Source organism: Diorhabda sublineata, chromosome 8 (genome assembly GCF_026230105.1).
Source record: "Diorhabda sublineata isolate icDioSubl1.1 chromosome 8, icDioSubl1.1, whole genome shotgun sequence".
Classification (NCBI taxonomy): Eukaryota; Metazoa; Arthropoda; class Insecta; order Coleoptera; family Chrysomelidae; genus Diorhabda; species Diorhabda sublineata.
The window spans coordinates 1,332,581-1,357,625 of NC_079481.1; the positions used below are offsets into that span (position 1 = coordinate 1,332,581).

General features: G+C 31.6%; 1 protein-coding gene across 1 annotated transcript; it reads left to right on the forward strand.

The window, feature by feature from the left end:
* Positions 1-766: 766 nt before the first annotated feature.
* On the forward strand, positions 767-18,532 carry LOC130448028 (regulator of nonsense transcripts 1 homolog). The gene is made up of 10 exons (XM_056785182.1): positions 767-819; positions 889-1,132; positions 1,254-1,481; positions 2,613-3,397; positions 3,794-4,076; positions 4,135-4,506; positions 7,525-8,463; positions 12,115-12,312; positions 14,151-14,422; positions 16,321-18,532. Exons 2-10 carry the CDS (start codon positions 953-955, stop codon positions 16,364-16,366), a joined length of 3,303 nt encoding a protein of 1,100 aa, XP_056641160.1. The 5' UTR covers positions 767-819; positions 889-952; the 3' UTR covers positions 16,367-18,532.
* The last annotated feature ends 6,513 nt before the right edge of the window (positions 18,533-25,045 follow it).

The window sequence follows — 25,045 nt, forward strand, 5'->3', positions numbered from 1 at the left end:
CATACGACGGGGACTCGTTCTTTGGTGGATATAAAGAGCGCTCTGCTGTACATTTCTAAGTCGGTGTAAAAAATCAAACGCTGTAAAGCATAGATGTAATATCAAAAATAGAAAGAACATGTGAATAGAATTGTACTATTAGAAAAGAGAGAAACAGCCTCGTTCTAATTTCTTTGCCGTTTTCTTGATCAAATCGAATCGATGATTATCCAATCGGGATACATTAGAGAGTGGAATTTCGATGTTCTTTCTATGAGAACTTCGGACCTACTTGAACAAATTCCCATATCTTGCTGTCTCTATCTTTAATATTGATTCAATGATCTAAAAAAATAAGTCGTTATATGTATTTTACTCATTATTTATATTGATTATTTGTCTTCATGTAAAAATTATTTTGTAGTTCAAAATTCGATGGTTCATATGTATAAACACTTCACTACTTAGAACATCTATGTATTGATGTAGTTTTGTGATTATTTTGTTATCTATGAAAATAAGGGGAATTTGTCGTCAAAAAGTATCATTAATCGCTCATATTAACGGTGTATTAATTTTTCTTTATGAGAAAGATGAATTTATTATTATATTCATTTAAAATTACCGCCTATCGAAACAGGAAACACTCAACACGCTCACTGTGAAAGTAGTTTCACAAGCATTCTCTGAGTCGCTTTTAACTAGGATTGACCAATCAGATCCTAGCTCGGGTTTTTAGTACCCAATAATCATCAATCTAAATGACATATAAACTGTTATCGAACACACCTAACTTCCTATCAAAAAACAAATGAGTAATGGGAAATGGTGCTTGCTGTCGTAAGTGATTATTTTCAACTAAAACTTAAAAATTTGCAACTTATTCATATAATTGTGCTCAATTTTAAGGAAACGGCAAGTAATTACAAAAAAAATTATCGATACGAAAAGGAATTAACGATTTCATGATAAAATGAGCGTCGATGCGTACGGACCAAGTTCCCAAACGCTCACGTTTTTGGATACGGAAGATGCTGATTTAATAGGAGCCGATACACAAGGGTCCGAATGTGATTTTACCGATTTTACAATACCGTCTCAAACACAAGCATCTCAACACGATCACTCTGGTCCCAAAGTGTCTGGGATACAGGTTAGTACAATACCAAGGTCAAATTAAGGGACACTGCACTGTCACCAGTTTAAATCGAATATATACATTTTTACTCACGTGATTTTCAAGTTGAAATGGCACTTAAATATCGAAATTGTAGGTTAATAATATTGTGAATAAAATATCTGCTACTACCACAGCTTTAGGAGAATTACAATTTGAGGAAGACGATGAGGAAGGGTATTTTAATGCGAAGGAACTTCCTGATTACGCTTGCAAATATTGCGGCATCCACGAACCGAATTGTGTCGTTATGTGTAACTTGTGTAAAAAGTGGTTTTGTAACGGTAGAGGTAACACTTCGGGAAGTCATATTATCAACCACTTGGTAAGTTTTTGCATATATATGTCGTTCGCATCTATTTTATCAATTTTTTCAATTTCGAGTTGTAAATAACCAGATTTTTATATAACTTAACTCATATTCAACTGATTTCAATCCAAATTAACTTGAACTAACTTTACTCCATGTTAATTTAACTCAAATTCAATGTAACTTAACCTTACTTAATCTTAACTTAATTCTAACTAAACTTAAACTAAAATAACAACTTTGATTAACTAAACAACTTTTATTTTTTTGCGTGGAGTTTATTTTGCTTCTATTAGTTTTTACTATTTCGAGGTGTTAATAATTCAATTTTTATATAACAACTTATATTGAACTCAATTTAACCCAAATAACTTGACTTTATGTTAACTTAACCTAACTTAACTCAAATTCAATATAACTTAACCTTACTTAATCTTAACTTAATTTTAATTAAACTTAACCTAAAATAATTCAAGATAAGTTAACTATACAATTTTGGAAGTTTTTTTTGGCAAAAAGGTGTAGTGGAATCTATTTTGAATCTATTTGTTTTTACTATTTCCAGGTGTAAATAGCTAAATTATAATTTAACTCATATTGAACTCAATTTGACCTAAATTAACTTCAACTTTAAATAATTTGACTTGATGTTACCTTAATCTAAATTGAATCAAATTCAATGTAACTTAACCTTACTTAAACGTAACTTAATTCTAACTAAACTTAACCTAAAATAACTCAACTTTAGTTAACCAAACAACTTTTGAAGTATTTTTTTTTTGCAAAAGGGTGTGGTGGAGTCTATTTTGATTCTATTTGATTTTATTATTTCCAGGGGTAAATAACTAAATTTTTATATAACTTAACTCAATATTGAAATCAATTTGACCTAAATTAACTCAAAGTTTAAATAATTTGACTTGATGTTCCTTATTCTAACTTATATCAAATTTAATGTAACTTAACCTTAAGTAATCGTAACTTTACTTAATTCTAACTAAACTTACCTAAAATAACTGAACTTTAGTTAACTAAACAACTTTGAAAAAAAATTTTTTTTTTGGCAAAAAGGCGCAGAGGATTTTATTTTGCTTCTATTTGTTTCTTCTATTTCGAAGAGTTGGTTCGAGGTATTTATCATTTCAGGTAAGAGCTAAACATAAAGAAGTTACCCTCCACAAAGACGGTCCTTTAGGAGAGACCATCTTGGAATGTTACAGCTGCGGTGTGAGGAATGTGTTTGTTTTGGGGTTTATTCCTGCCAAAGCAGATTCGGTTGTCGTGTTATTGTGCAGACAACCTTGCGCGGCTCAAAATTCCTTGAAAGACATGAACTGGGATCAAGATCAATGGAAACCTTTAATAGCTGACCGCTGTTTCCTAACTTGGTTGGTTAAAATACCTTCTGAACAGGAACAATTGCGCGCCAGACAAATTTCCGCGCAACAGATCAACAAATTGGAGGAATTGTGGAAGGAAAACGTCGACGCTACTTTTCAGGATTTGGAAAAGCCGGGCGTTGACGAGGAACCGCAACAAGTTCTTTTACGTTACGAAGACGGTTACCAATATCAGAATATATTCGGTCCTTTGGTGAAACTTGAAGCGGATTATGACAAACGTTTGAAAGAATCGCAAACGCAGGAAAATATCGAAGTTAGGTGGGATGTGGGACTGAATAAAAAGACCATCGCTTATTTTACTCTAGCTAAAACCGATGGAGATATGAAATTGATGCACGGGGATGAATTACGGTTGAGATACGTGGGGGAGATGCATAAAACTTGGGCTGGAGTAGGACACGTCATTAAAGTACCCGATAATTATGGGGAAGATATCGGTATCGAATTGAAAAATGGATCGGGAGCGCCTGTGGAATGCGGAAGCAATTTCGTAGTAGATTTCATTTGGAAAAGCACCAGTTTCGATAGGTACGTTTAATGTTTGTAAAAAAGGTTTTCCGGAAACAAAATATTTTTTTTTCTTAAGATGCAATTGGCTGTAGATGAATTTTCTAATTTTCAAAAAAATACCAGGGATCTTTGATAAAATTCCTACTTTTTGATTAAATACGAGGGATATTCGATAAAATTTCTATTTTGCATAAAAATACCAGGAATCTCTGATAAAATTTATATTTTTTAAATAATACGGGGGATCTTTGATAAAATTAACATTTTTTTATAAATACCAGGAATATTTGATAAAATTTCTATTCTATAATAGATACGAGGGATTTTTGATAAAATTTCGTTTTTACAACCACAAGTTTCGATATGTACGTTGGTAAAAAACGTTTTTGGGACGAAAATTTTTTTGTTGCTTAGGATGCAATTGGCGCTACGCAAATTCGCAGTAGACGACGCTTCGGTTTCCGCTTACATCTACCATCGTTTATTGGGGCACGAAGTTGAAGAGGTTCTATTCCGGTGTCATTTACCGAAACATTTTTCTGCTCCAAATTTACCAGATTTGAATAGGTCTCAAGTTTACGCCGTCAAACACGCTCTCCAAAGACCTTTATCCTTGATACAAGGTCCTCCCGGTACAGGAAAAACCGTTACTTCCGCCACCATAGTTTACCAATTGGTGAAGCAGAACGGGGGACCGGTAAGGGGGTCGTGTTTTAATTATTATTATTTTTTTCTATTTAGTTTATTGATTCCAGGTGCTTGTTTGTGCTCCCAGTAATACCGCGGTGGATCAATTAACGGAAAAAATCCACAAGACCAATTTGAAGGTTGTCAGATTGTGCGCCAAATCGAGGGAAGCCATCGATTCGCCCGTCAGTTTTTTGGCGTTGCACAATCAGATACGGAAGATGGAAGGTAATACTGAGTTGCAGAAGTTGCAGCAGCTCAAAGACGAAACAGGCGAATTGAGTTCGGTCGATGAGAAACGTTATAGGATGTTGAAGAAGATGGCGGAAAAAGAACTGTTGGAAGCCGCCGACGTTATTTGTTGTACGTGCGTCGGTGCCGGTGATCCGAGATTGGTCAGATTGAAGTTCCATTCGATTTTGATCGATGAAAGTATGCAGGTAAATTTTTTTTCATTTTCCATATTTGGACATGCGTGTTTTTTTTTTTTCTTTTATAAATAGGTTATTGATGTACGAGGTAGTCGCGATGAAAATTCGATTTTTTTTAAAATGCACGAGGATGATTTGATTGAAATTCTTGTTTTTATTGTTTTTGAATAAATACGAGGGAGGTTTGCAAATATTTACGAGGGAGATTGAGTAAAAATTGGATGGAAAAAAGTTAATTGAAAATTAAATATTCGTATGTGTACGAGGGAGATTTGATAGAACTACGATTTTTTAATGTAAACACGAGGAAGATTTTTAATTATATACGAGGGATCTTTGATAAATTTGATATTTTTGGATTTAATACGTGGGATATTTGATAAAATTTCCACTTTCTATAAAAATACGATGGATCTTTGATAACATTTTTATTTTTCATGAAAATTCGAGGGATCTTTAATAAAACTTCTAATTTTTCGAATAATTACACGAGGGATCTTTGATAAATCTTCTAATTTTTGCAATAAATACTTATTTGGTAGGGATATAAGATAAAATTTCTAATTTTTTAAATAAATACGAGGGATCATTGATATTATTTGATTGGTGATTTCATTTTTTATAAAAATACGAGAGATTTTTACTTAAAAATTGATATTTTTGAATATACGAGGATCATTTGTTTAAAATTTGACAATTCCCTATAATTTTTATATACGAGGTAAATTCGAGAAATCTTTTTGTAATATACGATGCTTTAACTTTGACATTTTTCATATATACGAGGATCGTCTGTTTAAAATTCAATATTTTCCTTAAATTTTACATATACGAGGCTAGTTGAAAATTTTCTTCTGATATACGAGGTTAATTCACTTGCAAAATGAAATTTTTCATATATACGAGGATCGTCTGTTTAAAATTCATTTTCCTTAAATTTTACATATACGAGGCTAGTTGAAAATTTTCTTCTCGTATACGAGGTTAATTCACTTGAAAATTGACATTTTTCATTTATACGAGGATCGTCTGTTTAAAATTCAATATTTTCCTTAAATTTTACATATACGAGGCTAGTTGAAAATTTTCTTCTCGTATACGAGGTTAATTCACTTGAAAATTGACATTTTATATATACGAGGCTAGTTGAAAATTTTCTTCTGATATACGAGGTTAATTCACTTGCAAAATGAAATTTTTCATATATACGAGGATCGTCTGTTTAAAATTCATTTTCCTTAAATTTTACATATACGAGGCTAGTTGAAAATTTTCTTCTCGTATACGAGGTTAATTCACTTGAAAATTGACATTTTACATATACGAGGCTAGTTGAAAATTTTCTTCTGATATACGAGGTTAATTTATTTGAAAAATGACATTTTTTATATATACGAGGATCATCTGTTTAAAATTCATTATTTTCCTTAAATTTTACATATACGAGGCTAGTTGAAAATTTTTTTCTCATATACGAGGTTAATTCACTTGAAAAATGACATTTTTCATATACGAGGCTAGTTGAAAATTTTCTTCTCATATACGAGGTTAATTCACTTGCAAAATGAAATTTTTCATATATACGAGGATCGTCTGTTTAAAATTCATTATTTTCCTTAAATTTTACATATACGAGGCTAGTTGAAAATTTTCTTCTGATATACGAGGTTAATTCACTTGCAAAATGAAATTTTTCATATATACGAGGATCGTCTGTTTAAAATTCATTATTTTCCTTAAATTTTACATATACGAGGCTAGTTGAAAATTTTCTTCTCGTATACGAGGTTAATTCACTTGAAAATTGACATTTTACATATACGAGGCTAGTTGAAAATTTTCTTCTCATATACGAGGTTAATTCACTTGCAAAATGAAATTTTTCATATATACGAGGATCGTCTGTTTAAAATTCATTATTTTCCCTAAGTCTTACATATACGAGGCTAGTTGAAATTCTTCTTCTCATATATGAAGTTAATTCACTTGAAAATTGACATTTTTCATTTATACGAGGATCGTCTGTTTAAAATTCATTATTTTCCTTAAGTTTTACATATACGAGGCTAGTTGAAAATTTTCTTCTCGTATACGAGGTTCATTCACTTGAAAATTGACATTTTTCATATACGAGGCTAGTTGAAAATTTTCTTCTGATATACGAGGTTAATTTATTTGAAAAATGACATTTTTTATATATACGAGGATCGTCTGTTTAAAATTCATTATTTTCCTTAAATTTTACATATACGAGGCTAGTTGAAAATTTTCTTCTCGTATACGAGGTTAATTCACTTGAAAATTGACATTTTACATATACGAGGCTAGTTGAAAATTTTCTTCTCATATACGAGGTTAATTCACTTGCAAAATGAAATTTTTCATATATACGAGGATCGTCTGTTTAAAATTCATTATTTTCCTTAAATTTTGCATATACGAGGCTAGTTGAAAATTTTCTTCTCGTATACGAGGTTAATTCACTTGAAAATTGACATTTTACATATACGAGGCTAGTTGAAAATTTTCTTCTGATATACGAGGTTAATTTATTTGAAAAATGACATTTTTTATATATACGAGGATCATCTGTTTAAAATTCATTATTTTCCTTAAATTTTACATATACGAGGCTAGTTGAAAATTTTTTTCTCATATACGAGGTTAATTCACTTGAAAAATGACATTTTTCATATACGAGAATAGTTTGTTTAAAAATTAATATATCCAAAATATACGAGGACTATTTGTTTAAAATTTGACATTTTTCAAATATGCGACGATCATTCGACATTTCTCTTCATATATCATATATACGAGGGAAGTTGGAACTTGTTCTTCTTGTTTACGGGGACAGTTTAATTGATTATTCATATTAATCAATATACGAGGACTATCTGTTTAAAATTTAGTTTTTTTCTCTCCTATTTCACATATACGAGGATATATTTCGAATTTTTCTTCTCGCATACGAAATTTATTCGTTACGTACGAAGTTTTTAGTCGAACTTAAAACTTTTCTTCCAGGCTACCGAACCGGAATGTATGGTACCTGTTGTTTTGGGCGTGAAACAACTAATTTTGGTCGGCGATCATTGTCAATTGGGTCCGGTGGTGATGTGTAAGAAAGCCGCCAGGGCCGGACTGTCCCAAAGTTTATTCGAACGTCTCGTCGTGCTCGGTATAAGACCGTTCAGATTGGAGGTGCAATATCGGATGCACCCCGAATTGTCGCGTTTCCCTTCGAATTTCTTCTACGAGGGTAGTTTGCAGAACGGCGTCAGCGCCGAGGAACGCAAATTGGCCAAAATCGATTTCCCTTGGCCCATACAAGACAGACCGATGTTCTTTTTGGTGACGCAAGGGCAAGAAGAAATCGCCGGATCCGGTACCAGTTATTTAAACAGAACCGAGGCATCGAACGTGGAAAAAATAGCGACGAGATTCTTGAGATCCGGCGTTAAACCGGAACAGATCGGCGTCATTACGCCCTACGAAGGCCAGAGGGCGTATCTGGTGCAATATATGCAATACCAAGGGTCCCTGCACAGTAAACTCTATCAGGAAATCGAAATAGCGAGCGTGGACGCTTTCCAAGGACGCGAAAAGGACATAATTATAATGTCGTGCGTCCGTTCCAACGAACATCAGGGTATCGGTTTCTTGAACGACCCCCGTAGATTGAACGTCGCTTTAACCAGAGCCAAATACGGTATAATAATAGTCGGTAATCCGAAAGTGTTATCCAAACAACCGCTTTGGAATCACCTGTTGTCCTTTTACAAGGAACAAAAAGTTTTGGTCGAAGGTCCTTTGACTAATCTGAAGGAATCGCTCATACAATTCGCCAAACCGAAAAAATTGATCAATTCCGAAAATCCCGGTTCGCATTTTATGACCACGTCGATGTTCGACGCCAGGGAAGCCATGGTGCCGGGTAGCGTCTACGATCGCAGCGCCAATCAGGTAAATAACGACCGAAATCGATTTTTTTTCTAATCTAATCGAACAAATCTTAACCTAAAGTCACTTAAACTAACTTAATCCCAACTTAACTTGATTTAAAGCTTGTCTAACTTAACTAAACTTTAATCCAACTCGACTAAACACAACCGTTACCTTTAGTCAACTCGATCTCAACCTATACTTACTCAAACTAACTTAATCTCAACTTAACTCGGTCTTAAGTTTGTCTAAAATTAACTAAACTTTAATATACGATAACTAATATCAATTCTTGTCAAATTTAAGTTAATATCATACCGATTTTCTCCTAACTCAACTTAATCTCAACTTAACTTGATTTAAAGCTTCTCTTACTTAACTAAACTTTAATCCAACTCGACTAAACACAACCGTGACCTTTAGTCAACTCGATCTTAACCTAAAGTCACTCAAATTTAACTTAATACCAACTTAACTCGGTCTTAAGTTTGTCTAAATTTAACTAAACTTTAATATACGATAACTAATATCAATTCTTGTCAAATTTAAGTTAATATCATACCGATTTTCTCCTAACTCAACTTAATCTCAACTTAACTTGATTTAAAGCTTCTCTTACTTAACTAAACTTTAATCCAACTCGACTAAACACAACCGTGACCTTTAGTCAACTCGATCTTAACCTAAAGTCACTCAAATTTAACTTAATACCAACTTAACTCGGTCTTAAGTTTGTCTAAATTTAACTAAACTTTAATATACGATAACTAATATCAATTCTTGTCAAATTTAAGTTAATATCATACCGATTTTCTCCTAACTCAACTTAATCTCAACTTAACTTGATTTAAAGCTTCTCTTACTTAACTAAACTTTAATCCAACTCGACTAAACTCAACCGTGACCTTTAGTCAACTCGATCTTAACCTAAAGTCACTCAAATTTAACTTAATACCAACTTAACTCGGTCTTAAGTTTGTCTAAATTTAACTAAACTTTAATATACGATAACTAATATCAATTCTTGTCAAATTTAAGTTAATATCATACCGATTTTCTCCTAACTCAACTTAATCTCAACTTAACTTGATTTAAAGCTTCTCTTACTTAACTAAACTTTAATCCAACTCGACTAAACTCAACCGTGACCTTTAGTCAACTCGATCTTAACCTAAAGTCACTCAAATTTAACTTAATACCAACTTAACTCGGTCTTAAGTTTGTCTAAATTTAACTAAACTTTAATATACGATAACTAATATCAATTCTTGTCAAATTTAAGTTAATATCATACCGATTTTCTCCTAACTCAACTTAACTTGATTTAAAGCTTGTCTAACTTAACTAAACTTTAATCCAACTCGACTAAACACAACCGTTACCTTTAGTCAACTCGATCTTAACCTACAGTTACTCAAACTAACTTAATCTCAACTTAACTCGGTCTTAAGTTTGTCTAAAATTAACTAAACTTTAATATACGATAACTAATATCAATTCTTGTCAAATTTAAGTTAATATCATACCGATTTTCTCCTAACTCAACTTAATCTCAACTTAACTTGATTTAAAGCTTGTCTAACTTAACTAAACTTTAATCCAAGTCGACTAAACTCAACCGTGACCTTTAGTCAACTCGATCTTAACCTAAAGTCACTCAAATTTAACTTAATACCAACTTAACTCGGTCTTAAGTTTGTCTAAACTTAACTAAACTTGATTATACGATAACTAATATCAATTCTTGTCAAATTTAAGTTAATCTCATACCGTTTTTCACCTAAATTAACTTAATCCCAACTTAACTTGATTTAAAGCTTGTCTAACTTAACTAAACTTTAATCCAACTCGACTAAACACAACCGTTACCTTTAGTCAACTCGATCTCAACCTATAGTTACTCAAACTAACTTAATCTCAACTTAACTCGGTCTTAAGTTTGTCTAAAATTAACTAAACTTTAATATACGATAACTAATATCAATTCTTGTCAAATTTAAGTTAATATCATACCGATTTTCTCCTAACTCAACTTAATCTCAACTTAACTTGATTTAAAGCTTCTCTTACTTAACTAAACTTTAATCCAACTCGACTAAACACAACCGTGACCTTTAGTCAACTCGATCTTAACCTAAAGTCACTCAAATTTAACTTAATACCAACTTAACTCGGTCTTAAGTTTGTCTAAACTTAACTAAACTTGATTATACGATAACTAATATCAATTCTTGTCAAATTTAAGTTAATCTCATACCGTTTTTCACCTAAATTAACTTAATCCCAACTTAACTTGATTTAAAGCTTGTCTAACTTAACTAAACTTTAATCCAACTCGACTAAACACAACCGTTACCTTTAGTCAACTCGATCTCAACCTATAGTTACTCAAACTAACTTAATCTCAACTTAACTCGGTCTTAAGTTTGTCTAAAATTAACTAAACTTTAATATACGATAACTAATATCAATTCTTGTCAAATTTAAGTTAATATCATACCGATTTTCTCCTAACTCAACTTAATCTCAACTTAACTTGATTTAAAGCTTCTCTTACTTAACTAAACTTTAATCCAACTCGACTAAACACAACCGTGACCTTTAGTCAACTCGATCTTAATCTAAAGTCACTCAAATTTAACTTAATACCAACTTAACTCGGTCTTAAGTTTGTCTAAACTTAACTAAACTTTAATATACGATAACTAATATCAATTCTTGTCAAATTTAAGTTAATATCATACCGATTTTCTCCTAACTCAACTTAACTTGATTTAAAGCTTCTCTTACTTAACTAAACTTTAATCCAACTCGACTAAACACAACCGTGACCTTTAGTCAACTCGATCTTAACCTAAAGTCACTCAAATTTAACTTAATACCAACTTAACTCGGTCTTAAGTTTGTCTAAACTTAACTAAACTTGATTATACGATAACTAATATCAATTCTTGTCAAATTTAAGTTAATATCATACCGATTTTCTCCTAACTCAACTTAATCTCAACTTAACTTGATTTAAAGCTTCTCTTACTTAACTAAACTTTAATCCAACTCGACTAAACACAACCGTGACCTTTAGTCAACTCGATCTTAACCTAAAGTCACTCAAATTTAACTTAATACCAACTTAACTCGGTCTTAAGTTTGTCTAAACTTAACTAAACTTGATTATACGATAACTAATATCAATTCTTGTCAAATTTAAGTTAATCTCATACCGTTTTTCACCTAAATTAACTTAATCCTAACTTAACTTGATTTTAAGCTTCTCTTACTTAACTAAACTTTAATTTAACTTGACTAAATTCAAGCCTGACCTAGTTTAACTTAATATTGATCAAACTTTTTGACCAAATGAACTACGTGGAACTAAATTAGTTAATACTTGAGCTAATCCAACTTAATTCTAATTTAACTCAATTTTTACTTGACTCGAGTTAATAGTAACTAATCCTAACTAAACTCAACTTCAATCTAACGTAACTTGATTTAATTTTTAACTAATTTAAATGAAATTTGACTTAATTGTGACTTGACTTAATTTTAACTAAACTTAACCTGAAATAACTCAACTTTGTTTAACTAAATAACTTTGGAAGTAATTTTATTTTTCGACAGAAGGGCGCGACGGAGTTTATTTTGTTGAGGGTGTTTTCGGGTTTGTTTTAGGCGATTAACGGACAATTCAATTACCCCAGTCACAGGGGTGTGCCATTGGACGTTTTCGGCAGAACTCACGATCCAATCAGTTACATATCACCCGAAAGGGCACAAGCTGGGATGAATTTGCCGGTGCCGGTCGGTATGTTTATGAATATGGCCCACATACCGCCCAGATTTTACAATCAACATCAACAAGCTTTGCAGGTGAATTTATTTGAAATTTTTTTGTCTTTTAAAATCGATTCGAATTCAGATTTTGGTTATTTTTGACTGCTTTATGAAATTTTATCATTTTACCACATTATTCAACTGTTTTACCACATTATTCAACTGTTTTACTACATTATTTCATGGTTTTACCACATTATTCAACTGTTTACTACTTTATTTCATGGTTTTACCACATTATTCAACTGTTTTACTACATGATTCAATAATTTTACCACTGTAGTATTGTAGTAAAACTATTGAATAGTTTTACTACAATATTCAACTGTTTTACCACATTATTCAACTGTTTTACCACATTATTCAACTGTTAACTACATGATTCAAATGTTTTACCACTTTATTCAACAGTTTTAGTACAATATTCAACTGTTTTACTACATTTAACTGTTTTACCACATTATTCAACTGTTAACTACATGATTCAACTGTTTTACCACTTTATTCAATAGTTTTACCACATTATTCAACTGTTAACTACATGATTCAACTGTTTTACCACTTTATTCAATAGTTTTACCACATTATTCAACTGTTAACTACATGATTCAACTGTTTTACCACTTTATTCAATAGTTTTACCACATTATTCAACTGTTAACTACATGATTCAACTGTTTTACCACTTTATTCAATAGTTTTACCACATTATTCAACTGTTAACTGCATGATTCAACCGTTTTACCACTTAATTCAATAGTTTTACTACAATATTCAACTGTTTTACCACATTATTCAACTGTTTTACCACAATATTCAACTGTTAACTACATGATTCAACTGTTTTACCACTTTATTCAACAGTTTTAGTACAATATTCAACTGTTTTACTACATTTAACTGTTTTACCACATTATTCAACTGTTAACTACATGATTCAACTGTTTTACCACATTATTCAACTGTTTTACTACATTATTCAACTGTTAACTACATGATTCAACTGTTTTACCACTTTATTCAATAGTTTTACCACATTATTCAACTGTTAACTACATGATTCAACTGTTTTACCACTTTATTCAATAGTTTTACCACATTATTCAACTGTTAACTGCATGATTCAACCGTTTTACCACTTAATTCAATAGTTTTACTACAATATTCAACTGTTTTACCACATTATTCAACTGTTTTACCACAATATTCAACTGTTAACTACATGATTCAACTGTTTTACCACAATATTCAACTGTTAACTACATGATTCAACTGTTTTACCACTTTATTCAACAGTTTTAGTACAATATTCAACTGTTTTACTACATTTAACTGTTTTACCACATTATTCAACTGTTAACTACATGATTCAACTGTTTTACCACTTTATTCAATAGTTTTACCACATTATTCAACTGTTAACTACATGATTCAACTGTTTTACCACTTTATTCAATAGTTTTACCACATTATTCAACTGTTAACTACATGATTCAACTGTTTTACCACTTTATTCAATAGTTTTACCACATTATTCAACTGTTAACTGCATGATTCAACCGTTTTACCACTTAATTCAATAGTTTTACTACAATATTCAACTGTTTTACCACATTATTCAACTGTTTTACCACAATATTCAACTGTTAACTACATGATTCAACTGTTTTACCACTTTATTCAACAGTTTTAGTACAATATTCAACTGTTTTACTACATTTAACTGTTTTACCACATTATTCAACTGTTAACTACATGATTCAACTGTTTTACCACTTTATTCAATAGTTTTACTACTGTCTACTATTTTATTTCATGGTTTTACCACATTATTCAACTGTTTTACCACGTTATTCAACTGTGTGCCGTTTTAGGCCCGTCAACAACAACAAAACCATCGCAACAGAAAACCGCCTCAGAGACAGAAAGGTAAAGGCGGCAATTTGAGTCAAGATCACACGCAACCGTTCAGCCAAAGTTTGCAATTGACGCAAGGTATGTCGCAACCGGGTTTATCTCAAGCCGGTTTCAGTTTGAGTCAACCGGGTTTGTCGCAGGCTGAACTCAGTCAAGATCCTTATATGGCAGAATATCAATCGCAGATGGATGGATTGTTATCGCAAGATTCTACTTACCAGGGAGATCGGTAAATTGAACATCATTGTATAATATCTCATCCCCTCATCATCCTATTGGTTCGTTTTTAAACAGGTTTTGGTTCAATATCCATCATTTTCCGGTAAATTTTGAATGATTTTAACTAATTTTAACTATTTTGGAGAATACGTTGAGGTCTTCACGGTTTACTTACAGTTTTTTTACAGGCATTGGATGCTTTAGCGATTTAATGGATATTTTTATTATTTTTTATGGTATTTTCAACTGTTTTTTTTTTGCAGCAACTTATAGTTTCACTCCGATTTTGAGCTTTTTGAATAATTTCCACAAGTCTTTTCCAAATTTTCAGTCATTTCAACAGTTTTTGGTTAGGTACTCCACAGTTCTTGACAAGTTTCACTCCAATTTTGAGATTGTTACATTTCTGAATCAATTTTTAATCATTTCCATAAATTTTTGACAGTTTTACTGGTGATTTTGGCATTTTCAACAGTTTTTGGCAGCAACTCCACAGTTTTTGACAAGTTTCACTCCAATTTTGAGCCTTTTGAATAATTTCCACAAGTTTTTAACAATTTTTCCAAATTTTCAGTCATTTCAACAGTTTTTGACATGTTTCACTACAATTTTGAGATTGTGTTACATATCTGAATCAATTTTTAATCATTTTCACGAATTTTTGACAATTTTACTGGTGATTTTGGCATTTTCAACAGTTTTTGGCAGCAACTCCACAGTTTTTGACAAGTTTCACTCCAATTTTGAAATTCGGTTTTAGTTCTGAATCACTTTATAGAAATTCTGAATCATTTTCATAAGTTTTTTGGCATTTTTAACAGTTTTTTATGATTTTTAAACAGTTTTTGGCATCAATCCTCACTTTTTGACAAATTTCGACAAATAATGAGATTTTGCTACATTTCTATTAATTTGAACATTTTTTGGTAGCAACTCCACAGTTTTTGACAATTTTCATATTGAACGGTCTCACAGTCTTTGATATTTATCCTATTTTGAGCTACGTTTGACAATTATATATCAAATTTAGGACTTTTGGTATCATTTTTCAACAGAATTTGCAAAATAAACAATTTTTGGATGATAATTCAATGATTTTTTATCAGAATTTCACCGTTTTTACCCATATTTTCAAGTTGAATTAAAATTCTTGATTTTCGTACAATTTTTGAGTATATTACAACAGTTTTTGGCATTTTTTCAATTGTATTTTCAACTGTTTTATCTGGTTTTCAGTCAAAATTCCACAGTTTTTTAAAACTGTCCCTTTTTAGACTATGTTTGGCAATTTTATATCAAATTTGGGACATTTTTCAACAGTTTTTGAAAATTTTTGCAAAATGAACAGTTTTTTGTTGATTTTTCCATAATTGAAAAATTAGAAATATCAGAATTTCATCTATTTTGTCCATAACTTTTGGTTTTATTTTTCAAAGGCTTTTGACTATTTTCACCACAGTTTTTGACAATTTTTCCATTTTCAACTGTCTTAAGTGGTTAGGTTTTTAGTCAAAATTCTACAGTTTTTTAAAACTGCCCCTTTTTATACCAAATTTATGACATTTTTCAACAAGTTTTGACAATTTTCACCACAGTTTTCGAAAAATTTGCAAAATGAACAGTTTTCCAATAATTTTTCAATAATTTAATATCAGAATTTCACCATTTTTATCAATACATTCAATTATAATTGAAATTCTTGATTTTCATACATATTTTGAGTATATTACAACAGTTTTCGACAATTTTTCCATCTTCAATGACATTTTCAACAGTTTTCCATTAAAACCCCACAGTTTTCCATTAAAACCCCACAGTTTTATTCAGTTATATGCAATTCCGGATCATTTCCTATCATTTTTTTTTTTCACATATACAGTGTGGTAACAAAACTAATCTTATTTTCAGGTCTGCCTTCTACCAGCCCAGCGCCCAATTCTCCCAGCCCTATTGATCGATTCATCCGGCCAAAGAATGACAATAGAATCGCGGGAGCGGTCAAAACACTGAAAATTGCAAGTGAAAATTATTTAAAAAAAAAACAAACAAACAAAAAACGCGAGATCATGTGAAGAACGTCAAATTGTCAGTCGGTAAAAAGCAACAAAACAAAAGTCACACACACACACGATACAAAAGACGAAAAAAAATCGACACGAAGAGAGAAACAAAATCAAATTGTCAACAGAGAGATAGAGAGAGATGGGAGATAGAGAGGAGCGAGCGAGCTAGAGCCGCGCTTTTATCCTTCTTCTTCTTGTATATTTCGCCGCCCCCGATAGAACGGTTCGAATGGGCGGTTAGATTTAAAAATTGAGAAAAAAAATATATAAAATAGAAAAAAAAAACTCTTCTTTACGTAGGTGACGTTTTGGCACCGCTGTGACTCTATTAGATTACCATTTAATAAGTAATTTATGGTTAAGTTCATTTTCTATTTAAATTTTTTTTTGCTTTCATCTGGGGTAGTTTTTATGATTTGGGGTTGATAACGGTGAATGATTGTAAGATTTCTAAGGGATCGTCCTTTTAATTCGGCATCCAGTTTGATGGGATTGAAATTCCGTGATATTTTATATTAAATAGTGAAAAATTTTGGCGATTTTCGATCATTTTCTGGTCGTTTTTTAATCGACCAACAGTTTCCTGTCAAAAATCAGAAAATCTCAACAAATTCCTGGTAGTTTTCCAACATATATTGGTTTAAACCACTTTCTTTCAGTTTCTGATAGATTTAAACCGTTTTGTGTCATTTTTGACTGGCTTAAACCATCTATTGACAGTTTTCTATCAGAACCTCGTTGTTTATGTCAAATATGACAATTTCTAATAGATTCGAACCATTTATTGACGGTTTCTTATTGATTTCTACAATTTCCCAGCAGTTTTGTAATCGAAAATGGTTTAATCCACCTGACGGTTTCTGTCATTGTCAAAAATCAGAAAATCTCAACAAATTCCTGGTAGTTTTCCATCATGTACTAGTTTAAACCACTTTCTTTCAGTTTCCGATAGATTTAAACTGTTTTGTGTCATTTCTTTACTCATTTTGACAGCTTCCGTCTGTTCTTGAATCATTTTGACAGCTTCCGTCTGTTCTTGAACCATTTTGACAGCTACCGTCTGTTCTTGAACCATTTTGACAGCTACCGTCTGTTCTTGAATCATTTTGACAGCTTCCGTCTGTTCTTGAATCATTTTGACAGCTTCCGTCTGTTCTTGAACCATTTTGACAGCTACCGTCTGTTCTTGAACCATTTTGACAGCTACCGTCTGTTCTTGAACCATTTTGACAGCTACCGTCTGTTCTTGAACCATTTTGACAGCTACCGTCTGTTCTTGAATCATTTTGACAGCTACCGTCTGTTCTTGAATCATTTTGACAGCTTCCGTCTGTTCTTGAACCATTTTGACAGCTACCGTCTGTTCTTGAACCATTTTGACAGCTACCGTCTGTTCTTGAACCATTTTGACAGCTACCGTCTGTTCTTGAATCATTTTGACAGCTTCCGTCTGTTCTTAAACCATTTTGACAGCTTCCGTCTGTTCTTAAACCATTTTGACAGCTACCGTCTGTTCTTGAACCATTTTGACAGCTTCCGTCAGTTTGTTTACTTATTTTGACAGTTTCTAGAACTTGAAAGCTTCGGTCTTTGACAGAAAGATGAGAAAATCAATGCAAAAGGACGATTATTGAATACTTCCGTCAAGATATTATTATTTATATTTATATTAAATTTGGAAATTTTACAATTTTTTACCAAAATAAAAAGCAAGGGGGGGGGTGATTTTTTGTCGTAAAAGCCCCATAAAAGATGAATAAATAATATTTTGTGTAGCATTAACTATTATTTTAATTCCAGGGGGTTGATCGGTTTAATTTTTGATGGTGATAGAATTTTTTTATCATTTAAATTGTTTCGTTCAGTTAAAGGAGTAGTAGGCCGTCTTTATCTTTCCAAAAAATAATAAAAAAACAAAATGAAAATACATCTGTCGCTTTTACTTTTTCCTGCTTGAATTTTGATAAAAAATCACAATCGAAACGAGAACTTTACTTGTGAATCGTAACTTTTTCGAACGAACTAAAATAACAACAAAAAAATTGTTACTATTTTAATTTGTGTTTTTATTTGACACCCGTTTTCAAAACTACCCCCTACCATTATTCCTTGAAAATTTAAAACATTTTTCGAATGGCTACAATCGATTAAAGCATTCATATTTGAACGGCTACGGTTATAATGATTTGTTTTTGAAATAATGGATGAAAAACTGCAATAGCTTGAAAAAAAATGATGGGTTACAACTGTTGAATGGCTACATAAAATCAATTGAATCAATAATGCATTTAAAAAACTATAGATTAGGGAAAATGTATGTTGAAAGGTTACTACCAAGTAAGAAGTGTGTCGAGTTTATATTTGAACGGCTCCAATAGACTTTTGATGTAATTGAGAGGAGAAATTCCGTATTTGAAAGGCTACAATCAAGTAGAAATTTCAAATTATACGTTTATGCCATTCAAAATAGTTTTCGGATGACTACAATCGATTAAAGCATTCATATTTGAACGGCTACGGTTATAATGATTTGTTTTTGAAATAATGGATGAAAAACTGCAATAGCTTGAAAAAAAATGATGGGTTACAACTGTTGAATGGCTACATACAATCAATTGAATCAATAATGCATTTAAAAAAGTGTAGATTAGGGGAAATGGGTGTTGAAAGGTTACTACCAAGTGAGAAGTGGGCCGAGTTTATACTTGAACGGCTACAATAGACTTTCGATGTAATTGGGAGAAGAAATTCAGTATTTGATAGGCTACAATCAAGTGGACATTTGAAATTATACTTCTGTGCCATTCAAAATAGTTTTCGGATGACTACAATCGATTAAAGCATTCATATTTGAACGGCTACGGTTATAATGATTTGTTTTTGAAATAATGGATGAAAAACTGCAATAGCTTGAAAAAAAATGATGGGTTACAACTGTTGAATGGCTACATACAATCAATTGAATCAATAATGCATTTAAAAAAGTGTAGATTAGGGGAAATGGGTGTTGAAAGGTTACTACCAAGTGAGAAGTGGGCCGAGTTTATACTTGAACGGCTACAATAGACTTTCGATGTAATTGGGAGAAGAAATTCAGTATTTGATAGGCTACAATCAAGTGGACATTTGAAATTATACTTCTGTGCCATTCAAAATAGTTTTCGGATGACTACAATCGATTAAAGCATTCATATTTGAACGGCTACGGTTATAATGATTTGTTTTTGAAATAATGGATGAAAAACTGCAATAGCTTGAAAAAAAATGATGGGTTACAACTGTTGAATGGCTACATACAATCAATTGAATCAATAATGCATTTAAAAAAGTGTAGATTAGGGGAAATGGGTGTTGAAAGGTTACTACCAAGTGAGAAGTGGGCCGAGTTTATACTTGAACGGCTACAATAGACTTTCGATGTAATTGGGAGAAGAAATTCAGTATTTGATAGGCTACAATCAAGTGGACATTTGAAATTATACTTCTGTGCCATTCAAAATAGTTTTCGGATGACTACAATCGATTAAAGCATTCATATTTGAACGGCTACGGTTATAATGATTTGTTTTTGAAATAATGGATGAAAAACCGCAATAGCTTGAAAAAAAATGATGGGTTACAACTGTTGAATGGCTACATACAATCAATTGAATCAATAATGCATTTAAAAAAGTGTAGATTAGGGGAAATGGGTGTTGAAAGGTTACTACCAAGTGAGAAGTGGGTCGAGTTTATACTTGAACGGCTACAATAGACTTTCGATGTAATTGGGAGAAGAAATTCAGTATTTGATAGGCTACAATCAAGTGGACATTTGAAATTATACTTCTGTGCCATTCAAAATAGTTTTCGGATGACTACAATCAACTAAAACAACATTTGGTTAAAAAAAAACTAACCCGACATGTATATCCGAAACTATTGATGATATTTTTTTGATAATTTATTAAAGTGACTTTCCAGTTGAGATAAATGCATTTAAAATATTTTCAGGTTTCTTGGGACTTCCGGTTATACCGGAAGTGATGCAAACTTTTTTATTAAATACTTGGAAATCTACCATAAATCCCAATAAAACTTCAATTCGGACCATCATATGTCTAGAGGGGTTGAATTTTTCAGTTATTTCGCTTTTTTTGAAAATTTCGACAGCTACAGCTTTTTATTTTGGTTACAAAGCGAGCCTAGCTACGACTTCTGCAACTTTCTGATTTTCTGGTATAATCGGGGGTAGTAGGTAACTAAATATATTTGAAATGAAACAATTTCATCAGAAAATTGTCGAATGTCAATTTTTTTCTCAAATGCTACCAGTAGTTTTGAGTATACAAGTCGATTCAATTAATTGTTGACACTAATCGTTGATTTTTGGGGGGAGGGGGTTGAAATTAAAGGCGATTTAAGAAAAAATGCGATTTTTTATTAGACTTTATTTGAATAAACCATACAGAATGTTCGAAAAAAAATAGCCCGACAAGATTACACGGAAATAATAAAACTTGTCGAGCTTTACAATTCAAATTTGATAATAACATTTTCCTACGTGAAAAAATCGAATATTTCCAACTAACGCGTCCTACAACACGCAATAATCGAAAAGATTTTTTCGTAATCCAAAAAAAAACGGGACGAGAAGGAGAAAAACGACAATATATATTTTTTTTTGTTCTACAAATTTATTGTTTATCAATTATTGTATTCGACATTTACATATTGTCTAATAAATTTTATTCTAAACACCAGAAATCGGAAAGTGAAAAAATACGAGGGGCGTTCAATAGATAATTACCGAATGTATATTAAACCGACCGCCTTTTTCCCCCGATCTAGCACCGCGCGACGAAATAATCGGATATAATCATAACCGTGTCAAAAAAAAACGATAATTTTATTTTTTTAACGGAGTCTATTCACCAGATTTAGCACCGTGTGACATAATGATCGAATCTACGTCAGTTTAACGTTGATATGAATGGAAAAATTATGAAAAATTCCTTTTAGAACGAACATTCACGATAGTATCCATTTTAATCGCCAGATTTGGCACCGTGTGACTTAATAAACATACCGGTGTACATTCGATTTCAAAATGAATCGAAATATTGGAAAAAAATCATAAAAAATTTCTTCCCTGGACATAATTTCAGAATAGTATCCATTTTAATGGCCTGATTTAGCACCGTGTGACATAATGAACGTATCGGCGAACATTTGACGTCATAATAAATGGAAACGTTGGAAAAAATCATGAAAAATTCCTTTTAGTACGAAAATTCACGATAGTATCCATTTTAATCGCCAGATTTGGCACCATGTGACTTAATAAACGTTTCGGCGTACATTTGACGTCAAAATAAATGGAAACACTAGAAAAAATTATGAAAAATTCATTTCCTGGACATAATTTCAGAATAGTATCCATTTTAATCGCCGGATTTAGCACTGTGTGACATAATGAACGTATCTACGTACATTTGACGTTATATTAAATGGAAACGTTGAAAAAAATCATAAAAATTCCTTTTAGAACGAAAATTCACGATAGTATCCGTTTTAATCGCCAGATTTAGCACCGTGTGACTTAATAAACATACCGGTGCACATTCGATTTCAAAATGAATCGAAATATTGGAAAAAAATCATAAAAAATTTCTTTCCTGGACATAATTTCAGAATAGTATCCATTTTAATGGCCTGATTTAGCACTGTGTGACATAATGAACGTATCTACGTACATTTGACGTTATATTAAATGGAAACGTTGAAAAAAATCATGAAAAATTCCTTTTAGAACGAAAATTCACGATAGTATCCATTTTAATCGCCAGATTTAGCACCGTGTGACATAATAAACGTAGGGGCGTACATTAAACGTCAAAATAAATGGAAACACTAGAAAAAATTATGAAAAATTCATTTCCTGGACATAATTTCAGAATAGTATCCATTTTAATCGCCGGATTTAGCACTGTGTGACATAATGAACGTATCTACGTACATTTGACGTTATATTAAATGGAAACGTTGAAAAAAATCATGAAAAATTCCTTTTAGAACGAAAATTCACGATAGTATCCATTTTAATCGCCAGATTTAGCACCGTGTGACATAATAAACGTAGGGGCGTACATTAAACGTCAAAATAAATGGAAACACTAGAAAAAATTATGAAAAATTCATTTCCTGGACATAATTTCAGAATAGTATCCATTTTAATCGCCGGATTTAGCACTGTGTGACATAATGAACGTATCTACGTACATTTGACGTTATATTAAATGGAAACGTTGAAAAAAATCATAAAAAATTCCTTTTAGAACGAAAATTCACGATAGTATCCGTTTTAATCGCCAGATTTAGCACCGTGTGACATAATAAACGTATCGGCGTACATTAAACGTCAAAATAAATGGAAACACTAGAAAAAATTATGAAAAATTCATTTCCTGGACATAATTTCAGAATAGTATCCATTTTAATCGCCGGATTTAGCACCGTGTGACATAATATACGTTTAACGTCAAAATGAACAAAAAACCAATGTCACCACCTTAAATTCACACATCAGATTGTTTTTTCGCCGGATTAATTAACATGCTGAAAAAAACTTACTTTTTTTTTACCTGATCTGACACAATGTGAAAAATTATCGTCCGATTTGGTATCACTGTTTTTCGAAAGTAAAAGTGGTATAAAAAAATATTTTACAAACGCACCTCGTATTCATGAAACATCAATTTGTAGTCAAATTATTAACCTCGAAATTTGATTTTACCACAAATTGAAATTTCCACACTATTAGTTTTATTTCCCTCGTATTATACGCATTTGGCACGTAGTGACTATTTTTATTTTCATGTAACAACTTTTTGCTTTAAATTTACGTAGTTGAATATTCTGAAATTTAAAATTCAATGTACTAATTAGGATTCTTTTTCGTATTTATATAAGTCGTTGCCAGATCTTTTAAATTCCAGAAGATGTACTACATTTTTCATTTAAACGAATATACTTAATACCTAAATCACCATTTCAGAGATCAAAATAGGTTCAATCACAAATATTTAATTTTTTTTTAGTTAAACTTTTTTTTTATTTTTTTTATTCACCTCTATCACAAAATTCTATTAAACAAACCGAAACTTGACAACGACGCAACAACTACTTCTCTAATCACCGGACTTTTTTCATTAGTTTACGCAGCTACATAAACACGAATTTAATCTCGTGAAAATATCAAGAAAAAGAAGAATTAGACGGAACGAATCGATAAGTGTAAATTATGAATTAGATTAAAAAGCGGGAAATTTGATTTCGGGAATGATTAAAACGAGAAAATGTGAAAAAAATCTAGTGAATTTCGAATATATAAGGCGTTGTTGTCAAGTATAACAAAATAGTCGAGGTTTTTAATATTTTTTTTTTAATAAGTAAATTTACACCTATGTATAAACATCTGAAAACAAAAAATTTCAATGTACACCCAGAAAAAAACTACTAAAAAAACGTAGGTGTATATTATATATAAGTTTGCTTATTTTTTTCTGTTTTTTTTTTATATTAAGGGTGGCAGCTAGGGTGTGTGATAAATGCACCCGTTGTTTGATATGTATCATTTACAGCGTTTTGCGACCTTTTTGGCGCGCAAAATCTAAGCGTATAAATATTTTTTTTTTAAACTAAAAACATTCACGTGTTTTTTTTTTGACTCGCCACGGATTTGAAAAATTTCACGACGAGCATTTTGTTTTATTTGTTTTTTTTAAATTTTACTTAATATTTATTACAACACGAAAATATCGACCAAGTTCAATTGAAAGCGAGCGTAAAAAAGAAGAATTTTCGAGATTGACGCGTTGCCACGTCTTGTAATAATCACCAAATTTACGGATTTTTTAGAACATGGTCAATTCGATAACAAAAAACAAAGGAAAAGAATAACGAACAATTACATTGACACGCACACACACACACACACACATACATACATACGTACATAACCTCATTCTCACGTTTTCGGTAAAATACATCTTGGAATGTTTCAAGCGGTGTATACGAAAACTTACTCGGTTTTCCGGGAAAATACAATTTTTTGAAGCTGTTTTCGAACTTTTACTAGAAAATTAAATCGATAGGTGCATTTGAAAGTAAAAGAAAAACCACAGAGATAAGAAAATTGAACGGAAAATCACCGACGGTGGTTAAAATTGAAATTTCAAGAAATATTGTTGGAAAGTAATCAAAGACTGTTGAAAAATGGCCGGAATATGTTGATAATTGGATTTACACTCTTGAATGTTGTTCAAAACTGTTCAAAATCGGGCAAAAACTGTTAGTAATTGGCCAAAAACTGTTGGGACATAGAAAAAACTGCGGGAAATTGATCAAAAATTGTAATTAGCAGGCAAAAACTGTAGAGAATTGATTAAAAAGGGCAGAGATTGATAACAAACTGTCGTTAATAGTCAAAAACTGTTGGAAAATAGAAAGAACTGTAGGAAATTGATCAAAAATTGTTCGAAACTGAAAAAAATTGTGGGGTATTGATAAAAAATTGTTGGTGGCGGTGA